Source organism: Musca autumnalis, unplaced genomic scaffold (assembly GCF_047663935.1).
Source record: "Musca autumnalis isolate F117 unplaced genomic scaffold, ASM4766393v1 scaffold_2, whole genome shotgun sequence".
In the NCBI taxonomy this organism is placed as follows: domain Eukaryota; kingdom Metazoa; phylum Arthropoda; class Insecta; order Diptera; family Muscidae; genus Musca; species Musca autumnalis.
In genome coordinates, this window is record NW_027411755.1 from 81397607 (window position 1) to 81415057 (window position 17451).

Here is a 17451-nt window from a genome sequence, read left to right on the forward strand (position 1 = left end):
CAAATTTCATCAAAATTAGACATACATACGGCCAAAAATATTTGGCACACTTATTTCTAGACCAAATTCCGTCACACATTCCAAATTTCACATATATCTAAATCTGTACCGATTTTCACCAAAAGCAATAGCGTTCTTCCGACGGCTAAAAATTATCTTCCCCAATTTTCAGCCAAATCGAACAATAAATGCGATCTGTACGTTGCGAACGGACGGACGGACGGACATGCATAAATCGACTGCGAAAGTGATTCTATGCATATCCCTAGAAGGAACTATGGGCCTATCTCTTTTCCTTAGGCATGTTACATACAAATGCACTAACTCATAATACCCTTACCACAGGGTGGTGTAGGGTATAAATTGTCGTTATAAAGAAAATCGAATTTGTACATATTCCACCTGTAGTGGAATTATGTAACTCATGTTTAGGTTACTGACAAAAATCTGTAAAACTAAACTATTTATAATATCGGTAATAGACGAAATTTTTCGGTATGTTAGCGATAAAAAAGTCGCCAAGCCCTACGATAACAAGGGTGTTGTTAACTTTTATTTGAACTTTTCATTCATAACTTTGCGTTCGAATTTTACAGATTTTTGTCGTAAGCACTATTGGTGTAAATACTCGGTTTTAATCTTCTTGCAAAAGGTTGCCAGTAGTGGAATTCTTTAACTCATTTTTCCAGTTACCGACAAAAATCGATAAAACTAAAATGCTGGCCGAACTTGTTATACCCTCTTACACCCGTTTATGAAAGTGAATATACTCTTCCATTTATTGCATGAGTAGTACATATATCCCAACTGATTATACCCTTCAAAACAGTTTATATGGGGCGTCATCGTTATTCTTTCCAAAACTTGGACCAATATTTACAGTTTTCCAAATTGTGCGAAATACATAAAATTGGGCAAAACTAGCTAGACCTAAACCTGGATATTCAGGATTGGATAGTAAACGAACATCGGGAGCACCGTTCTGTGGATGCTGTATAAAACGTTGACCTGTGCCGATAAATTTCTGGAGGAAAGTTTTGTAACTCCAGTGAACACTAAATTCCAAATTTCAATTATTCTGGTTGAATAATGTGGCTAAAACTTTCAAAACACCGAAAGTTCTCGTTGTCTTTATACCATAAAATATACTATATAGACATGGAAGAATACAGGAGGATTTCAGGTGGTAAGTATTATACCACCAACGGAGACTAAATGTTAAATTTTGGCCGTTTGGATGGAATATTGATGGCACAATCTTCAAAATGCCGAAAATCGGGAAGTACGCTTCTATGGGCGCAATTTGAAGACAAGGATTTATTCTGATAATTATCTTCTGCAATATTTTTTACCACCATGGAAGTCTAAATACCAAATTCAGTCATATCGGTGGTATATTGAGGCCAGCTTCACTTTCAAAATACCGAAAACTAATAGGTGCGGTTCTGTGGGAGCCATGTGAAGCCACAACTTTCAAAATACCGAACATCGGGAGGTACCTTGTACCAACAAATTTCAGGTGGAAAGTTGTAAACCTCCAGTTTAATCTTCTACCAAAGTTCAGCCATTTTGGTGGAATATATAGGCCACAACTTTCAAAGTACAGAAAATCGGGAGGTACCGCTGTAAGGCGGCTATATGAAGGCGTGGACCTATACCAATAAATTTAAGGTGGAAAGCTTCGTACTCCCAATGAAGGCTTAATACCAAATTAAATCCATAGCGGTGGGATATTGAGGCAACAACCGTCAAAATACCGAAAATCGGGAGGTACCGTTCTAGGGGGCTATACGAAGACTAAGTACCAAATTTCAGCCATTTCGGTGGGATATTACTTCGATACATATTTTTTGAATTTTTTAGTTAATTTTAAAGCTGAACCTTATTATCTAGCGTATTCTTGTCTTTTTTTTCCATAATTTGAAACTTCAATTTTTTTGTGTTGGATTTTTCTCAACGTAGATATGACCATTGCGTATTTTATTAATACGACCTTAGGTGTTGTTAGACATCACGCGTCTAAATACCAAATTAAATGCATAGCGGTGGGCTATATAGGCCACAACCTTCAAAGTACAGAAAATCGGGAGGTACCGTTGTAAGACGGCTATACGAAGGTGTGGACTTATATCGATAAATTTAAGGTGGAAAGCTTCGTACTCCTAATGAAGGCTAAATACCAAATTAAATCCATAGCGGCAACAACCGTAAAAATATCGAAAATCGGGAGGTACCGTTCTATGGGGGCTATATGAAGGTGTAGACCTATACCGACAACGAAGACTAAGTACCAAATTTCAGTCATTTCGTTGGGATATTACTTCGATACATATTTTTTGAATTTTCTAGTTAATTTTAAAGCTGAACCGTATTATCTAGCATATTTTTGTCTTTTTTTCCATAATTTGAAACTTCAATTTTTTTGTGTTGGATTTTTCTCAACGTAGATATGACCATTGCGTATTTTATTAATACGACCTTAGGTGTTGTTAGACATCACGCGCCTTTTTAAGTAGGACCCTAGTTCATTACAACACTGTAAAAGTGGAATATATGAATACTTAAAGTTCTAAGTAAATGTCATTATTATTTAAGAAAAATAATTAAGTCAAAACAACTTAAAGACCGTAATGCTTCTTCGTGGTTGAGTGCTGAGTGCTAACAGGAACTACCGTTCCTAATGACTACGAGTATTACTCAATTCAGTTTATGTTAACATTTGTCTCCCATTTAGAAAATGTTATGGATGCGGTAAACAAAGTGTGGGTGACTTTTGAATAAATTGTACCATATAAAAGCTTGAATTATATGTGTGTGCGAGTGTATATAAACGAGTACATACATTTTCATTTTGTTTCTGTTTTCCTGAACTAATTATGAGGAAACAACCGAAACATGGCTAATAAAAATGTTAATCTTCCCTTACTGACTTGAGTTGAGTAGAAGACTTTGTTAAATATTCATTAGACTCCTGTTTATGGTTTGTATGTGCGTCTATTGTCCACAATAATGGTGAAAGTACCACAAAATTAAAATATGTGTACTGTGAGACAAATTGGTGTCCTTTTACAAAATGCCTGGATACAATCGAACCTCGATTAACCGGAAAGAAAAACACAGAAATTTTTGCTCATTTTACACCAATTAATCGCGAAAATACTTATGATTCGGGTTTATAATTCATTCGAGCAAGTTTCAATGGACAACAACAATGCAAAATTGAATTATTTGAGAACAGTTTTCATCTTTTAAACTCCGCAATACATTCATAATTGTTCTTATTTATAAATATTTTCAAGATCTCATATTTCTTGATTGAGAAATAGTATTATTTTATTATCCGGGAACATCGATTATCCGTAAAAGGTTGGGCTGTACAGTTTAAGAACTCCGAATAAACACATTTTGAATTTACAAACTTACTAATATTGTCCTAAATATTAAAGGAAACAGATATTAATGTAATGATATACAAGGTATGTGCATCTGAAATCCAATTTTTTAATATTTTGAGGAACTCGTCCTATATTTGTGGCCAGAAAATGACGGCTAATTGCAACGGTCTTAATTTTTCGGGAAATCCCAATTATAGAGATAGACTCCTGATCTAAGGGATACAAGTAGTATTTTATTGTCGGTATATGTCAATGGAATTTTCAGAACAGAATCCTGATTAAAGTAATCTCTTCGATCGTTTTAGAACTAGCACCATATGTAGTCATTGTGATCACGATAATAAAATTATAATTTTTAACGAAAAGTCCATACTTTCCTAGCCCCGGAATTCCAAAAATCGCCTGCGAATTCTTTCGAAATCGGTGAATGTAATTTAACACTCTTGGAAAAAGCCTGTTTTGGTGTGGTATCCACTATTCCAGCCACTTCCTCAGTTACTTCTCTCACTTCTCCGAGATTCGAAGGAATTTTTGTGTTAATCATCGACTTTCAATTTTGAGGAGAAATTTCTGTCGGCAAAACCGACGTACCGCTTAGGGCAGGTGCGAGCAAATAATTCCATTTACACTGATCAATTGGATTGACGGAATGCTCAGCAGCAGGATAATGTATTCAAGCATCGGTGAGAGCTCCATTCCGAAGTCTGTTATCAGAGGCACACCACAAGGTTTAGTTCTGTTACCACTGGGGGCATCTATTGATAAACGAAATTGATGTGTGAAATCATGATTTCTGTTTCTTTAGCATGAGTGTAGTTGAAGTCGTGAAAGATCCGATCGTTCTCATCGAATTTAAATGAGTACAAATGAAGTGGTGCAAGATCCGACATTTGTCATGAGTTTAAATAAATTGCTAAGTACCCGTACAATAAATGATCAAATCATCATATACCCGAATAATTGTTTACATGCAAAAGTAATTTTTAAAATGAAAATTAAGGTCAGATGAAAGTGATCGATAGTAACAAAATTTACATATCTTTATAAATAAAAATCAAATGTCGTCCATTGGAAATGGCATCAGTTGAGAACGGCTGAACCGATTTGGATAATTATTTTTGCGAAATGTTCGCCATAACCCGACTTAGGTAGGAAAATTTGACCATGCCCACTTTTTTAAATTTTCGATTTTTATCCTTTCTACAAAAACTACTGAACCGATTTTTCTAAAATTGTCAGCGAATGTACAGGGGTGGCCTCCGGTTGAAACGAACTACAAATTTTGTTGAATTTCGGAGGGGGCGGGGTACTTCCCCTTATACCCAATTTCTTTAAAAATGCTATATCTACAAAAATAAAAATCAAATGTCGTTCGTTGGTAATGGCTGGACCGAGAACGGCTGGACCGATTTGGATAATTATTATTAATTATTAAAATGTTCGTCATAACCCAACTTAGATTTTTATGCAAAGAAAATTTAACCACGCACACTTTTTTGAAATTGTCAGGGCCCTCGAAAACAGGCTACATATTTTATTGAATTCCAGAGGGGGTGGTGTACCTCGATATTTTAAAAAAAAGCTATATTTGCAAAAACTACGCATGTATCGGTTTGAAAATTTACGGATTTCTTTGGGGCCTAAAGACCCGACCACGCGTGTTTTTTATACCCTCCACCATAGGATGGGGGTATATTAAGTTTGTCACTACGTTTGTAACTACTCGAAATAATAATTGTAGACCCCACAAACTATATATATTCTTGATCAGCGTGCAATTCTACATCGATATAGCCATGTCCGTCCGTCTGTCTGTCTGTCCGTCTGTGGAAATCACTCTAGCGTCCGAACGGATTGACGTAGGTGGATGAAATTTTGGGAAAATCTATTATTTGTACGTAGGACTTTTGGTATTGAAAGTGGGCTATGTAGGTCCACGCTTTCGTATAGCCCCCATACAAAATGACGCGTGACGCGACGTCGTTTTAAGGAATTTTTAAGATATTTGTCCCATTTTACCACCGAATTGGTTGTAATTTGGTATTTTGTGTCTCCAGAGGCCAAAAAACATTCCTACAAAAGTTGGTTTATATAGGTCCACGTTTTGGTATAGCCCCCATATAACGCCCCATATAAAGTACGCGTCATTTTAATATATTTTGAATGTATTAGTCCCATTTGACAACAGAATCGGTTGCAACTTTGTATTTTGTGTTTCCAGAGGCTAAAAAACATTTCTACCATAAAATGTTTATATAGGTCCACGTTTTGATATAGCCCCCATAGAACGGTAACTTCCGATTTTCGGTATTTTGAAGGTTGTGGCCACATTAATCCACCGAAATGGATGAAATTTGTGGTGGAGGGTATAAAAAGTTCGGCCCAACCGAACTTAACGCTTTTCCCACTTGTTTTAAATATGTTATATCTCCAATACTGGGTGACGTAGGGGATGAATGATACCAAGCAACGGTCTTGACCGGCTTTAACATGGCAAAGCCCAGGATTTATCTTGGTCCCTCTTTCATCTCAAGTGGACACTGACCTCCCCGTGGTGTCACCTGGGGAACTGCCTTTAACACCCGTTAAAGGTGTTGAGCTAAAATGTACCGAGCGTTCACCCATAAGAACGTTAAAAACTTGGGTTTGGGCGTCGGGTTAGTAACCCTCCCCTAGAAAAAACATCCTACTATGAAAAAACGAAAGAAAAGAAAAACAAACCCCTCTAAAGTTGACGAACCCCGCAAACGTTTTAAGGACCATGATCTGCGAATCTGCACCTGGAATGTTCGCACTCTTTATAGAGAAGGTGCAGTCTTCGCATTGGCAGACGTACTTGAAAAGTACAAGGCCGATATTACTGCCATACAGGAAATACGATGGATTGGGAAAGGCATCACAACAACACCTAAAGGTGACGCACTGACGTAAAGCATGAGTTTGGTTGCGGATTCGTAGTTAGTCGGAGACTAAAACATCTGGTATCCAGCTTCACCCCAGTGAATGAAAGACTTGCTGCGATTCGAATAAAAGCTAAATTCTTCAACATCAGCTTTATTTGCGCTCATGCTCCCACTAAGAAAAGGACGAACAGACCAAAGATATATTTTACGAGCGCTTAGAAGAAACATATGACCGTTGCCCTGCCCATGACATTAAAATCATTCTAGGCGATTTTAATGCCAAAATTGGAAAGGAGAATATCTTTGGCCCAACAGTCGGGAAATTCAGTCTCCACAGTGAAACATCTGACAATGGTATGAGGCTGATAGACTTTGCAGCTACAAAAAACTTGCTAGTTAGCAGTACCAGATTTAATCATCTCGATATTCATAAGGGCACCTGGCTGTCTCCAGATCAAAGTAATCAAATTGATCATGTTGTAATAGATGGAAGACATTCACCCAGCGTGTTGGATGTACGATCGTTCCGAGGCGCAAACATTGATTCGGACCACTACCTTGTTGCAGCAAAGGTACGTACCCGTCTAAACGTTGCAAATAAAGCACGAACAGACACAACGCGGAAGTTGGACATCGATAGGCTGCAAACACAACAGATAGCCACAGCATATTCCACTCAACTAGCCCAATTGCTTAACGCGAACACTCCTTGTCCCGATAACATAACAACACAATGGCAACATATTGCCCACTCCAGGCAAACAGCCGCAAAATCCATACTTGGATTCCAGAGACCTCCACAAAGGAATTCATGGTATGACCAGGAGTGTCGTGCTGCTACCGAAGAGAAAAATGCGGCATATAGAGCTACTTTACAATCAGTAGCAACGCGTAGCGCGCGAGAGAGATATCGGGAGAAAAGGAGAGAAGAGAAACGTCTCTTCCGCAAGAAAAAGAGAGAAATGGAAAAGCGGGAGTGTGAAAAAATCGAGATGTACAGGAGCCAGAATGAAGTCCGAAAATTCTACCAAAGAGTGAAACATCAAACAGATGGCTTTGGTACAGGCACATCCTCCTGTAGAGACCAGCAAGGTAATCTGGTAACAGATACAGATAGCGTGCTCAGGATATGGAAGGAACATTTCTCCAATCTGCTGGTATCCAATAGTAGCGAATACGATGATACCACAGATCCAATCCCAGAAGATGGTATAGAATGTATACCGCCCGGTCAAGATGAGGTAAAAACAGCAATCAACCGACTGAAGAATAATAAAGCAGCAGGAGCCGATGACTTACCAGCCGAGCTATTTAAAACAGGAGGCGACGCGCTGGTAAGGTGTATGCATCAGCTAGTTAGCACCATCTGGCAGGAAGAACGCGTACCCGACGATTGGAACCTGAGCATCCTATGTCCTGTCCACAAGAAAGGAGATAAGACTGTATGCTCCAACTATAGGGGCATAAGTCTTCTCCCTATTGCCTATAAGATAGTGTCAGGGAAATTGTGCGAACGACTAAAGCCAATGGTCAACGAAATAATTGGACCATACCAATGTGGCTTTAGACCTGGCAAGTCCACCATTGACCAGACATTTACCCTGCGGCAAATCCTAGAGAAGACCCAAGAGATGCAGATCGACACATTTCACCTTTTTGTCGATTATAAAGCAGCATTCGACAGTCCCCTCCGATCAAAGATATTCCACGCAATGTCTGAATTTGGTATCCTCGCAAAGCTCATCCGGCTTTGTAAGATGACTTTAACTGATACTAGGTCCTCAGTTAAAATTGGAAAGAACCTTTCCGAAGAATTTTGTACCAAAAGAGGTTTCAGACAAGGAGACAGCCTTTCGTGTGATCTTTTCAACATTTTGCTGGAAAAGGTAATACGAGATGCAAATGTCAAAAGAAATGGCACAATTTACACCAATAGCCACATGTTACTTGCCTATGCTGATGACATAGACAACATGGGACGATCAGTAAAGGAAGTAACTGATACCTTTAGGAAGGTCGAAGCAGAATCTGCGAATGTGGGTCTGGCGGTAAACGGCGAAAAGACCAAATTGATGGTGTCGACGCGTAAAGCGTCCATAGAGCTCGGACCAACTGTGGAAGTTGGTACCTACAATTTTGAGGTATTTAAAGACTTCGTCTACCTCGGCACTGCCATAAACACAACAAACAACATCAGTTGTGAAATAAGAAGAAGAATTGTATTGGCCAACAGATGCTTCTATGGTCTAAGTAAACAATTTAAAAACAAAGCCACATCTCGTCAAACAAAAATAACACTGTACAAAACGCTGATACTACCCTATGGCTCCGAAGGATGGGTACTTGCGCAAGCAGATAAGGCAGTGCTTGGTGTGTTTGAGAGGAAAATTCTTCGAAAGATCTACGGGCCGATTTGCGTTGACGGTGAATATGAACCACGAGCTATATAAGTTATACAAAGACATGAATATAGTTAAACGTATCGATATGCAACGATTGCGTTGGCTAGGCCATATCATGAGAATGAGCGATGATGAACCCGCTAAAAAGGCGCATGAATACATGCCACATGGCGGTGCATGCAGAATCGGCAGGCCTAAGCTTCGATGGAGCATACAAGTGGATGAAGAAATGAAAAGGCGCGGTATTCCAAAAAGTCAAGCGAAAAACAGAGAGGAATGGAGATCTTTTCTTAGTTCGGTCTATGGAACAAATGTTCTGTAATGGGCCAACTAAGTAAGTAAGTATATCTCCAATACTACTAAACCGATTTCCATCAAATTTGTTGCATGAATTTCGGAGGAGGTGGGGTACCTTCCTTACGCATTTCTTTTAAACGCTATATGTCTAAGCCTAACTTATGATTATATCGGTTTTAGCATAAATTTTGGTAGGTAATGGGGTTATGTGTAGTACATATTTGGAGGCCAAAAGGCAGGACCACGCCCACTTTTTTAAATATGTTATATCTTGAAAACTGATGACCACCCCCACTCTTTTTCCAAAACTACTGAACCTAATATCATGCAATTTGCAGAAAATGTTCAGGAATGTCCAAAATGCTATATATTTGCGGACGAATTTCGGGGTCCTATTGTTTTATAATCGCTATATTTCGAGACAACGGCCATTGCGCAAACGATATATTTACAAATTTCCTTAAACGGTGAGGTTCAACGGTCCACCAGTCATGAAAAACAAAAATATACATATAAGTCTCAATAAGCGGGCGAACTCGACTAAACCATTTTCTTGTGGTGTAGGGTATAATTACATCTGGTGATAGAAATCATCTGTGTATTGTATTCAACAAATTGCATAATTGGTCCGCAAATTTTATTTCTGATTGTTGGAAATCCAGATCCAATGCATTGATGTAAAATGTCATGACAAAGAACAGGTGCAAGATGCCATGATAATGAACTGGTGCACAATGCCATGGCAATGAACTGGTGCAAGTTACCATGACAAAATACCATGACAATGAACTGTTGCAAAATGCAATGACAATGAATTCGTGAAAGCATGTGTCACTCCCTTGTAAATTTCATCGGTGATTCAACTGAATTTTCATCGATGCCATGTCACTTGTACCCATGATACAACTCATGATTTGTCATCGAACATTTTGCTGGGATTGTTTGTAACCAGAGGATTTTTTTTTCAATTTTAAAATGTTTAAAAATTGGTAATTTTTTTGGAAAGAGCAACGATGACGCCCCATGTGAGCTCGTTTAAACGGGTTTGCTACATTTTCCTTCTGAATAGGATGTAACTTGTTTTTTTTTCGAATCTGGGTAGAAAATGGGTAAAACCCTCAACGTAAAAATTTATTCAAAATAAAGTGGTTGTCATCAGTTAAGATATTCGTCTCCTCCAAAGAATAAGTCTTAACGTAGGGGAAGAGCTGAGTACTTTCATAATCTAAATGAAACTAATTGTTCCTATTTACCTCATTGCAGCAGCCAAACTTAACGCCTTTCTTACTTGTTATTAATTAATAAAGTAATAGTTGCATTTTAATGAATGAAATTGAATCGTATTCAATTTCATTTTATGATTTTTATTCTTACAATATATCTTTTTAATAGAATTTGCTACAGTCTGCCTTATTCATCTAAATATTTTTGTGGCTACGCATTAATTTTAATAATATTTAATGAATGTAAAATACATCGTCTTAATTGTATTCATATGAAAATTTAATTATCCACATTTACCATGTATACATAACAAAATGTATGCATATGTATATTAATCAAAAATATATAATGCGTATTCTGTAAAAATACCACTACCTTGGCATAGGAGCACCCTCAGCAAATGAAACCATCCACAAGCACAGCAAACCTGAAATAAAGATGCCAGCGAAAATTTTTCTTTGTGTCATCATTTTCTGGAGTTGCAGGAAGTGTTGAAATAAGCAGAAAACTGTAATTAGAATTAACACAAAAATAATAATTAATACTTTGGAAATAAAATTCAAAGTTATAAAATGGGCGAAATTAATGGGGTTTTACAAAATATATATAATGCATTTGTATCACAAACTTAACTTGTCTATCTATCAGAAAAACATGAAAAACCTTAACATTTTAAGAAAATGTACGATGAAACACTTTCCCAAAGATTGGAAACCACAAATCATATGTCTGACAACAAATCTTGAATATTATTTCATATTAAAGAATTTGAATTATTTTATCACTAAATTTGCCTTGTTACTGATTCTGAATATTAATTCACAATCACATTTCCCGCAAGTATTAAATCCCCATTGCATTTCAAATGTTCATTATTTAATACGGACTGTCGTTTTAAGTTAGCGGTGACTAGGTGTTTGTGCTTTTCAACGGCATTAGCAAATTGTCCTTCACACCTGTGTTCTTTTCACTTCATAACTGATATTGTAATTGATAAGCTATGAATATCTCTAGAGTGAAACGAGTCTGAACAGTTGCTGTCACTCTCTTCATTTTAATGATAGTCTTTCCGGTAGAATGATTTGCAAAATGCAGTACACATTTCTGTTCATCTATACATTCTGTGATAGACAAGTTTATGTTGCTTACGTTGTTTTAAACTAAGCAAACTTAATCTAAACTGAACAAGTGTTCCCTACATCGTTGCATAAGCCTTAAAGGCATAAGAATGAATTTATAAGCAAAATACAAGTTCATTAATGTAATCGGATGGACATTTGCTTTGTTTCTTTTTTACAACATTTGGCTTTGAATTTAGAAAAAAGACAACATAACATTCTATAAAGAACTTTAATTTTTAATTTTACCGGAAAATTTTTAACTTTTTGGGATAATAAGATTTATGAGGAAAAGTCAAAATTTTTTAATATTCCAATTGAAAAAAATTAAAAATTTTTTGACGCCACATGAAAGATTTTTGGTATATGGATTGAGAAAAATGCCCATTCTAAAATCTGTTCGAGATACTAATTTTGGTTATTGCGCGCAAAGCTATGGCGGATTCTATTCTGATTATACGAAAAAAAATTTAAAATACGCTGATCATTATTTGAACTAAGGTGTTAACATTGGGTACCACCGTGATGCAATGGTATGCACGCCCGCCTTGCACGCAGAAGGTCGGGGGATCGATTCCCCTTCCAGGCAACATCAAACATTTTTCAACGGTGCAAAATACCCCTCAGTAATGTTGGCGACATTTCCTGAGTATTTCAGCCTTGAAAAACTTCTCCACAAGTGGTGTCTTAAGACATGCCGTTCGGACTCGGCGATAAACAGTAGGTCTCATATCATTGAGCTAAATATGAATCGGGGTGCACTCATTGATATGAGAGAAGTCTCCCTTGTCCCGTATGGGAAGTTGTGGAACAATGTTTTTTGCTTTTTGTTGTTAACATATTACTATACTATATGCTATAAGAATACCGAGGTCCCATAACTTTAGTGAAAAAGTTGTACATTTTCGCGGAAAATGAGGAAGAGTTAACAAATTTTTAGATTGCAAATTGTTTTAATAAAATTAAAATATTAAAATATTTACGTAATCTAAACAATGCGAAGATTCAAATGAAAACAAAACTATACAAATCTGTTTAGCGGCTTGGATATTATATAGCAGAAACAAAAAAATATTTTGAGCAAATTTTTGTAAGAAAAAACATATTTTTTCAAATTTATTTTGTGAGTTTGTTGAAGAAAATATAGGAAAAGTAGGTCGGAGTAATTTATCTATTTTAGTTAAATTTCAAGCAAAAAGGCACATTTATTATTTTAATCACTTCTCGAATACGCGCTTACATCTTGCAGAAGACAACATGTCGGTTCAAATGAATCTTGGGTTCTTTAAAAGGGGAATAGTTTTGAAACAAAACTGTATATTTAGAAAAGCATGTAAATCGCGAAATCGACAAAATCGCATGATGCGGTTTCCCGATACAACGATGTGTGCGATGTAGCAGTGTGCAATAGCAGTTTCCACCGTTGTAGTGGATAGATTTTCATGATCCGTGCCGGCAAAAAAACTAAAATATGTTGGCCTTTTTTCTTCAGTTTTCTAGAGTCAATCGCTGAGTAAAGTCGGTAAAGTGAGTGAATAAATCAGTGTTTTGTCTTTTCTTAATGAAATTGTGCTTTTTAGTAAATTGAATGTCCAATACATTTTATAATTGAATCAAAAAGGTAAATGGAAGTATTTTATTGGACAAGGAAGAAATCGAATTTAATATTGGTAATTACATCAATACATTTTTCATATACATCCATATGTATATATGAAATATGAATGTACCTATTTATTACATTATATAATCATTTGATTCCAGATGCCGATTTCCCGCTGATGATTTGGACTTTGAAGAAAATTTGTTTTATTTCACAACTAAGGAGAAGCGCTTAGCGATGTTTCTATACAATTTTTTCTTTTTAAAAGTGAGACTTTTTATAAGTTATTTCATTTTTTTTCTTTTATTAAAGTCTGTTATGTATTTCTTTTTTTATGTACCTATGTGTCTGTTGTGCTTTTGCGTTTATATTTCAGCATTTATGGTAACGAGGGTTTGGACAAAATGTGTTTCAGACAATTTGGAGTAGATTTAGCCATATGCGTCCGTCTGTCTGTCTGGCTGGCTGGAGCGCACGATAACTCTCGCACGGATCAACCGATTTGGTCTAAAATTTGGCTTTCGTAATATTTTGTCCAAACTTATTTTGACTTCGAAGATGGGTTACATCGGAAAATTTGTGCGCACGATAACTCTTGAAGGAAGTAACCGATTTAGTCTATACTTTGCACATCGTGAAATTTATACCAGACTTAGATGAGGTTCCAATATGGACTCAATAGGTCCACTCCTTCGGGTAACTCACTCCCACACACAATTTCGGAAAAGTTCAGTTTAGGACCTGCTCTCGAATCTGTTTGAGTTGAGTTGTAGCAACTTGTATTCACTGCGCCCCATACGACGGTATAAGTTTCATCAGGGGCAAATCCATACTTTCTGAGAAAATAGCCTGAAAGGTACAAAAAACCCGTATGACACCGTGTGTAGTGGTTGGAGCGCAAGATATCTCTCGAACGGATCTGCCGATTCGGTCCAAAATGTGGCCTTCGTAATATTTTGTGCAAACTTAGTTTAAGTTCAAAGATAAGCCATATCGGCCCACTCCTTCAGGTACCTCCCACACAAAAGTTAAAAAATGTTCGGAAAAATTGTGCGCACGATAACTCTTGCTGGGAGTGACCGATTTGGACCATACTTTACACATCCCAATATATCTACCAGATATTTTAGAAACGGAGGGAAATTGAGCAAACATGAAAAATGGAAATATGATGGCAAAGAAATCAAAATTTTAAATGGGGTAATTTTCACACCAATAATGAAATTTCTTAAACACATTCAATACCGGAACAACGAAGCAAAAAATGCAATTAATTCAACATGGAAGAATTTCATTGGTAGAGTAGACATAAATATGAACGCAAAGTGGAAGTTATTTTTGGCAGTTTGCAGGTCCATACAGACATATGCCGCCCAAGTCTGGGGATTTGCTTATTTCGAAGAGGTCAATACTCTACTGAGATACTTTTTAAAACGAATTTTGAGAGTTCCTAGCTTTACACCAAATCACATATTGATGCTGGAAACGCAAGTAGAAGATACGCAAATTTATACCCTCGAACTACATCTTAACTACATACAAACTTTGTTTCAATACTCGCAAAACAGACTTCCACATAAGCTTACTCAACTTATTTACCACAAAAACATATTCTGGGCAAAGGAATTGCAGTTACTGTCGGCAGCATATAATTTGGAATTGGCCCATGCGATAGTTTCCCAAAGCAATTGGTTTATTTTCTGTCAAGATCTATTAGAATGCATAAAACTGCAAAGTTACGAAGAAAGGATAATTAAAACAGAGAACAGCCAGAGTCAACGAATATATAAACATCTAAAAACAAATGTAGACCACCTTTACTTAAACGAAAAGTACTCTCACGAGAAAATGGTATGGATATTTAAAGCGCGTAGCGGAATGATCCCCTTAGAATATAACAGCTTCGAGTCTGGAGACCAGAACAGAGAATGCAAGATATGCAATATGAGAGAAATTGAAACAATGCAGCACTTTTTAGGAACTTGTCCTGTACTGCGAGAATTTAGAATGAGATTCTTCAGGAAGCCCATCCTCGTTGAAGCGGAAATAATCAACATACTCAATGGAGAAGGAGAAAATGATTAGAATAACTTAGTAAACTACATTGAAACTGGTTATAACTATCGACAACTCTTAATAAATGAATTTAATTAAATATTTATTATCAAATTATTTATTATACCATGCGACAGACGTATTTGTAAACATTGTCGCAATACAAATATCAACTTCTTAATATTTATAAATGTGTAACTGTGTTTGAAAATATTTACTCAATTAAGAAGTTTTACTACTACTACAATATCTACCAGATATAGATCAGCTTCGAATATGGACTATATTTGCACACTCCTTCGGGTACCTCCCACACAAAATTTGGATAAATTCACTTTAAGATCTGCTCTCGAATCACTTTGATTTTTGTTGAAGCAACTTGCATTCGCTGCCTCAATTACGGCAGTAAAAGTTTTTTCAGGTGCAAGTCCATACTTCTTGAGAAAACATCCCGAAAGTTGTAAAAAAACCCTATGGCACGATATATAGTGGCTGGAGAGCTCGAACCGAATACTGCGTTCGTGCACACTTTGGATATTGTAATATTACTTCGAATATTATATGAAATTCAAATGTTGTGCCTATAGGTCAGCCCTCGGCACCGAATACATACACATTTTGTAATTGTGTTTGTTTAAAAATATAAACATTTCTTCAAGTTTCCCAATATACCATTTTTTCGTAGTTAATTAAATTACAGACAAATGTTTGGAAAAATATTCTACAATTATGGTCTGTTGGGTTTGTTTTTTTCTAATAAAATGTGTACATATTTTGAAAATTCTCATCTGAGAAACAAATGTTCTCTATTTTATTGTCGGGGTGAAAAATGTTTACACACACTACTACAAAAGGAGCTCCCATCGCCTTGGCCTGCTATAGGTCTACTCCTTCCGGTACCTTCCCCACAAAAGTTCGAAAATATTCGCTAAAATGGTACGCGCGATTTCTCATAGACGTAGCAACCGATTTGGACCAAACTTTGAATCTCTAAATATTGTCTAACCTTAGTTTACGTTTAAATTTGAGCCCTATCTGTCCAATCCTGCACAAATGTTCAACAGTTTTGTGTGGTTTGAGGATCCTTTGGACATTTTTACCGAAGGGTTTCATAGTGGCCCTGTTTACAGCAATATTATGTTTTTCGTAGGCTAGTGTGATAAAAAAGCCCTATCTATAGATACACCCGCCCTAAATACATAAGTGAGGGTATATCTCTGTCGGCAAAGCCGACTGATACTTTTTTAATTGTTTTCTATGCCTTTCAATAAAACACCACTATTTATAAATGTATGTATATGTTACAGATAGCCAGTGAGCATACATTTCAATGTATTTCACATTGACATTTACGCTCCCTTGCTCTCAGAAAGCGACTACTGGTGCATGTGTTTTTTGTGGCTTTTTGGTTTGTATTTGTTTGCACCCAAACATATAATTTGTTTGCACCTTAACATATAATTTGTTTGCACATATGCTAGAGAGGCCTTTTTCTGTGTGCAGCACATTAAATGGGATATTGTAAATACTGTACCCAAAAATAGGGTTTTTAGAACAAATATCGCACAAATTGTTAGCCCCAGTAGATTACTTTTACTTTGTTGTGGGGGTTACATAGTTAACTAACATATCAAAATAAGGGGAATTGCGAGTTCTTTAATACTATTATAGGTTTTTTGGAACACAATGCGCGTCGCAGTTAGATCAAAAATACAAAAAAACACCTAGAATCTGACTTCAAAATGTCAGCACCCATAAAAGGTAGATACAGTGGAGATTTTGAAAAGTGATACATTAGAACTGTAATCTTCATTTTGTATTCTTATACTCTCACTTAGGACAGATGTACGTTATTTGGATGGTTTAGCTAGCAATCGAATAACAACGTGGCATCAACGTGTTTTCATTTAGTTCTATTCATTTACGCAAATTAATTTTTATAGTCAAATGTTTCAGCTTTTTAAAAAACACTTAATTTGGTCCAGCTATAGTCATAGTTACTGGTAAACTACAATAGTTCGCGTATTCTAATAGTGCTTCACCATAATTATTATTTTTTTTTTTTTTGACACTTAAACAATACCTCTCTCTTTTAAAACCTTAATTAATAATAGTGCCTATACATTGTCGAATATAATGCGTGATGCGATTAAAATAGTCACTAGAAAAAATGCCATGTGATTCGATATCTTATCATTCCCATCAATTTCATTATCCTCACAGAATAACGTGTGACTATTTGTAGATTTAAGTGGTATATTTGTAATGTTGTTATACATAAGTGGAAATTCGAATATGCCTGTGATAGCTGCTTATCAGTAGTCAATTAGATATCCACTTCAATTAATACTGCTCGAAATAAAAAGCCGGAAGATTAATTGTAATATTAATATTCAATTATATACGCCTAGGTTGAATGTAATTTATTTACTTAAGGGATATAATGGGCAAATA

At 36.3% G+C, this 17451-nt stretch overlaps 1 protein-coding gene across 2 annotated transcripts in view; it reads right to left on the reverse strand.

Moving 5' to 3' along the window:
- The window catches only part of Dh31 (diuretic hormone class 2), a 142457-nt gene that overhangs the window by 9240 nt on the left and 115766 nt on the right, over positions 1-17451 (reverse strand). Inside the window, exon 2 of one of the 2 annotated variants that reach the window (XM_073965890.1) lies at positions 10597-10729. In XM_073965890.1, coding sequence (XP_073821991.1) covers positions 10597-10691 — 95 coding nt within the window. In that variant the 5' untranslated portion in view covers positions 10692-10729. Of the gene's footprint in view, positions 1-10593; positions 10730-17451 lie in introns of both variants that reach the window. The other variant, XM_073965889.1, reaches the window with a different exon arrangement.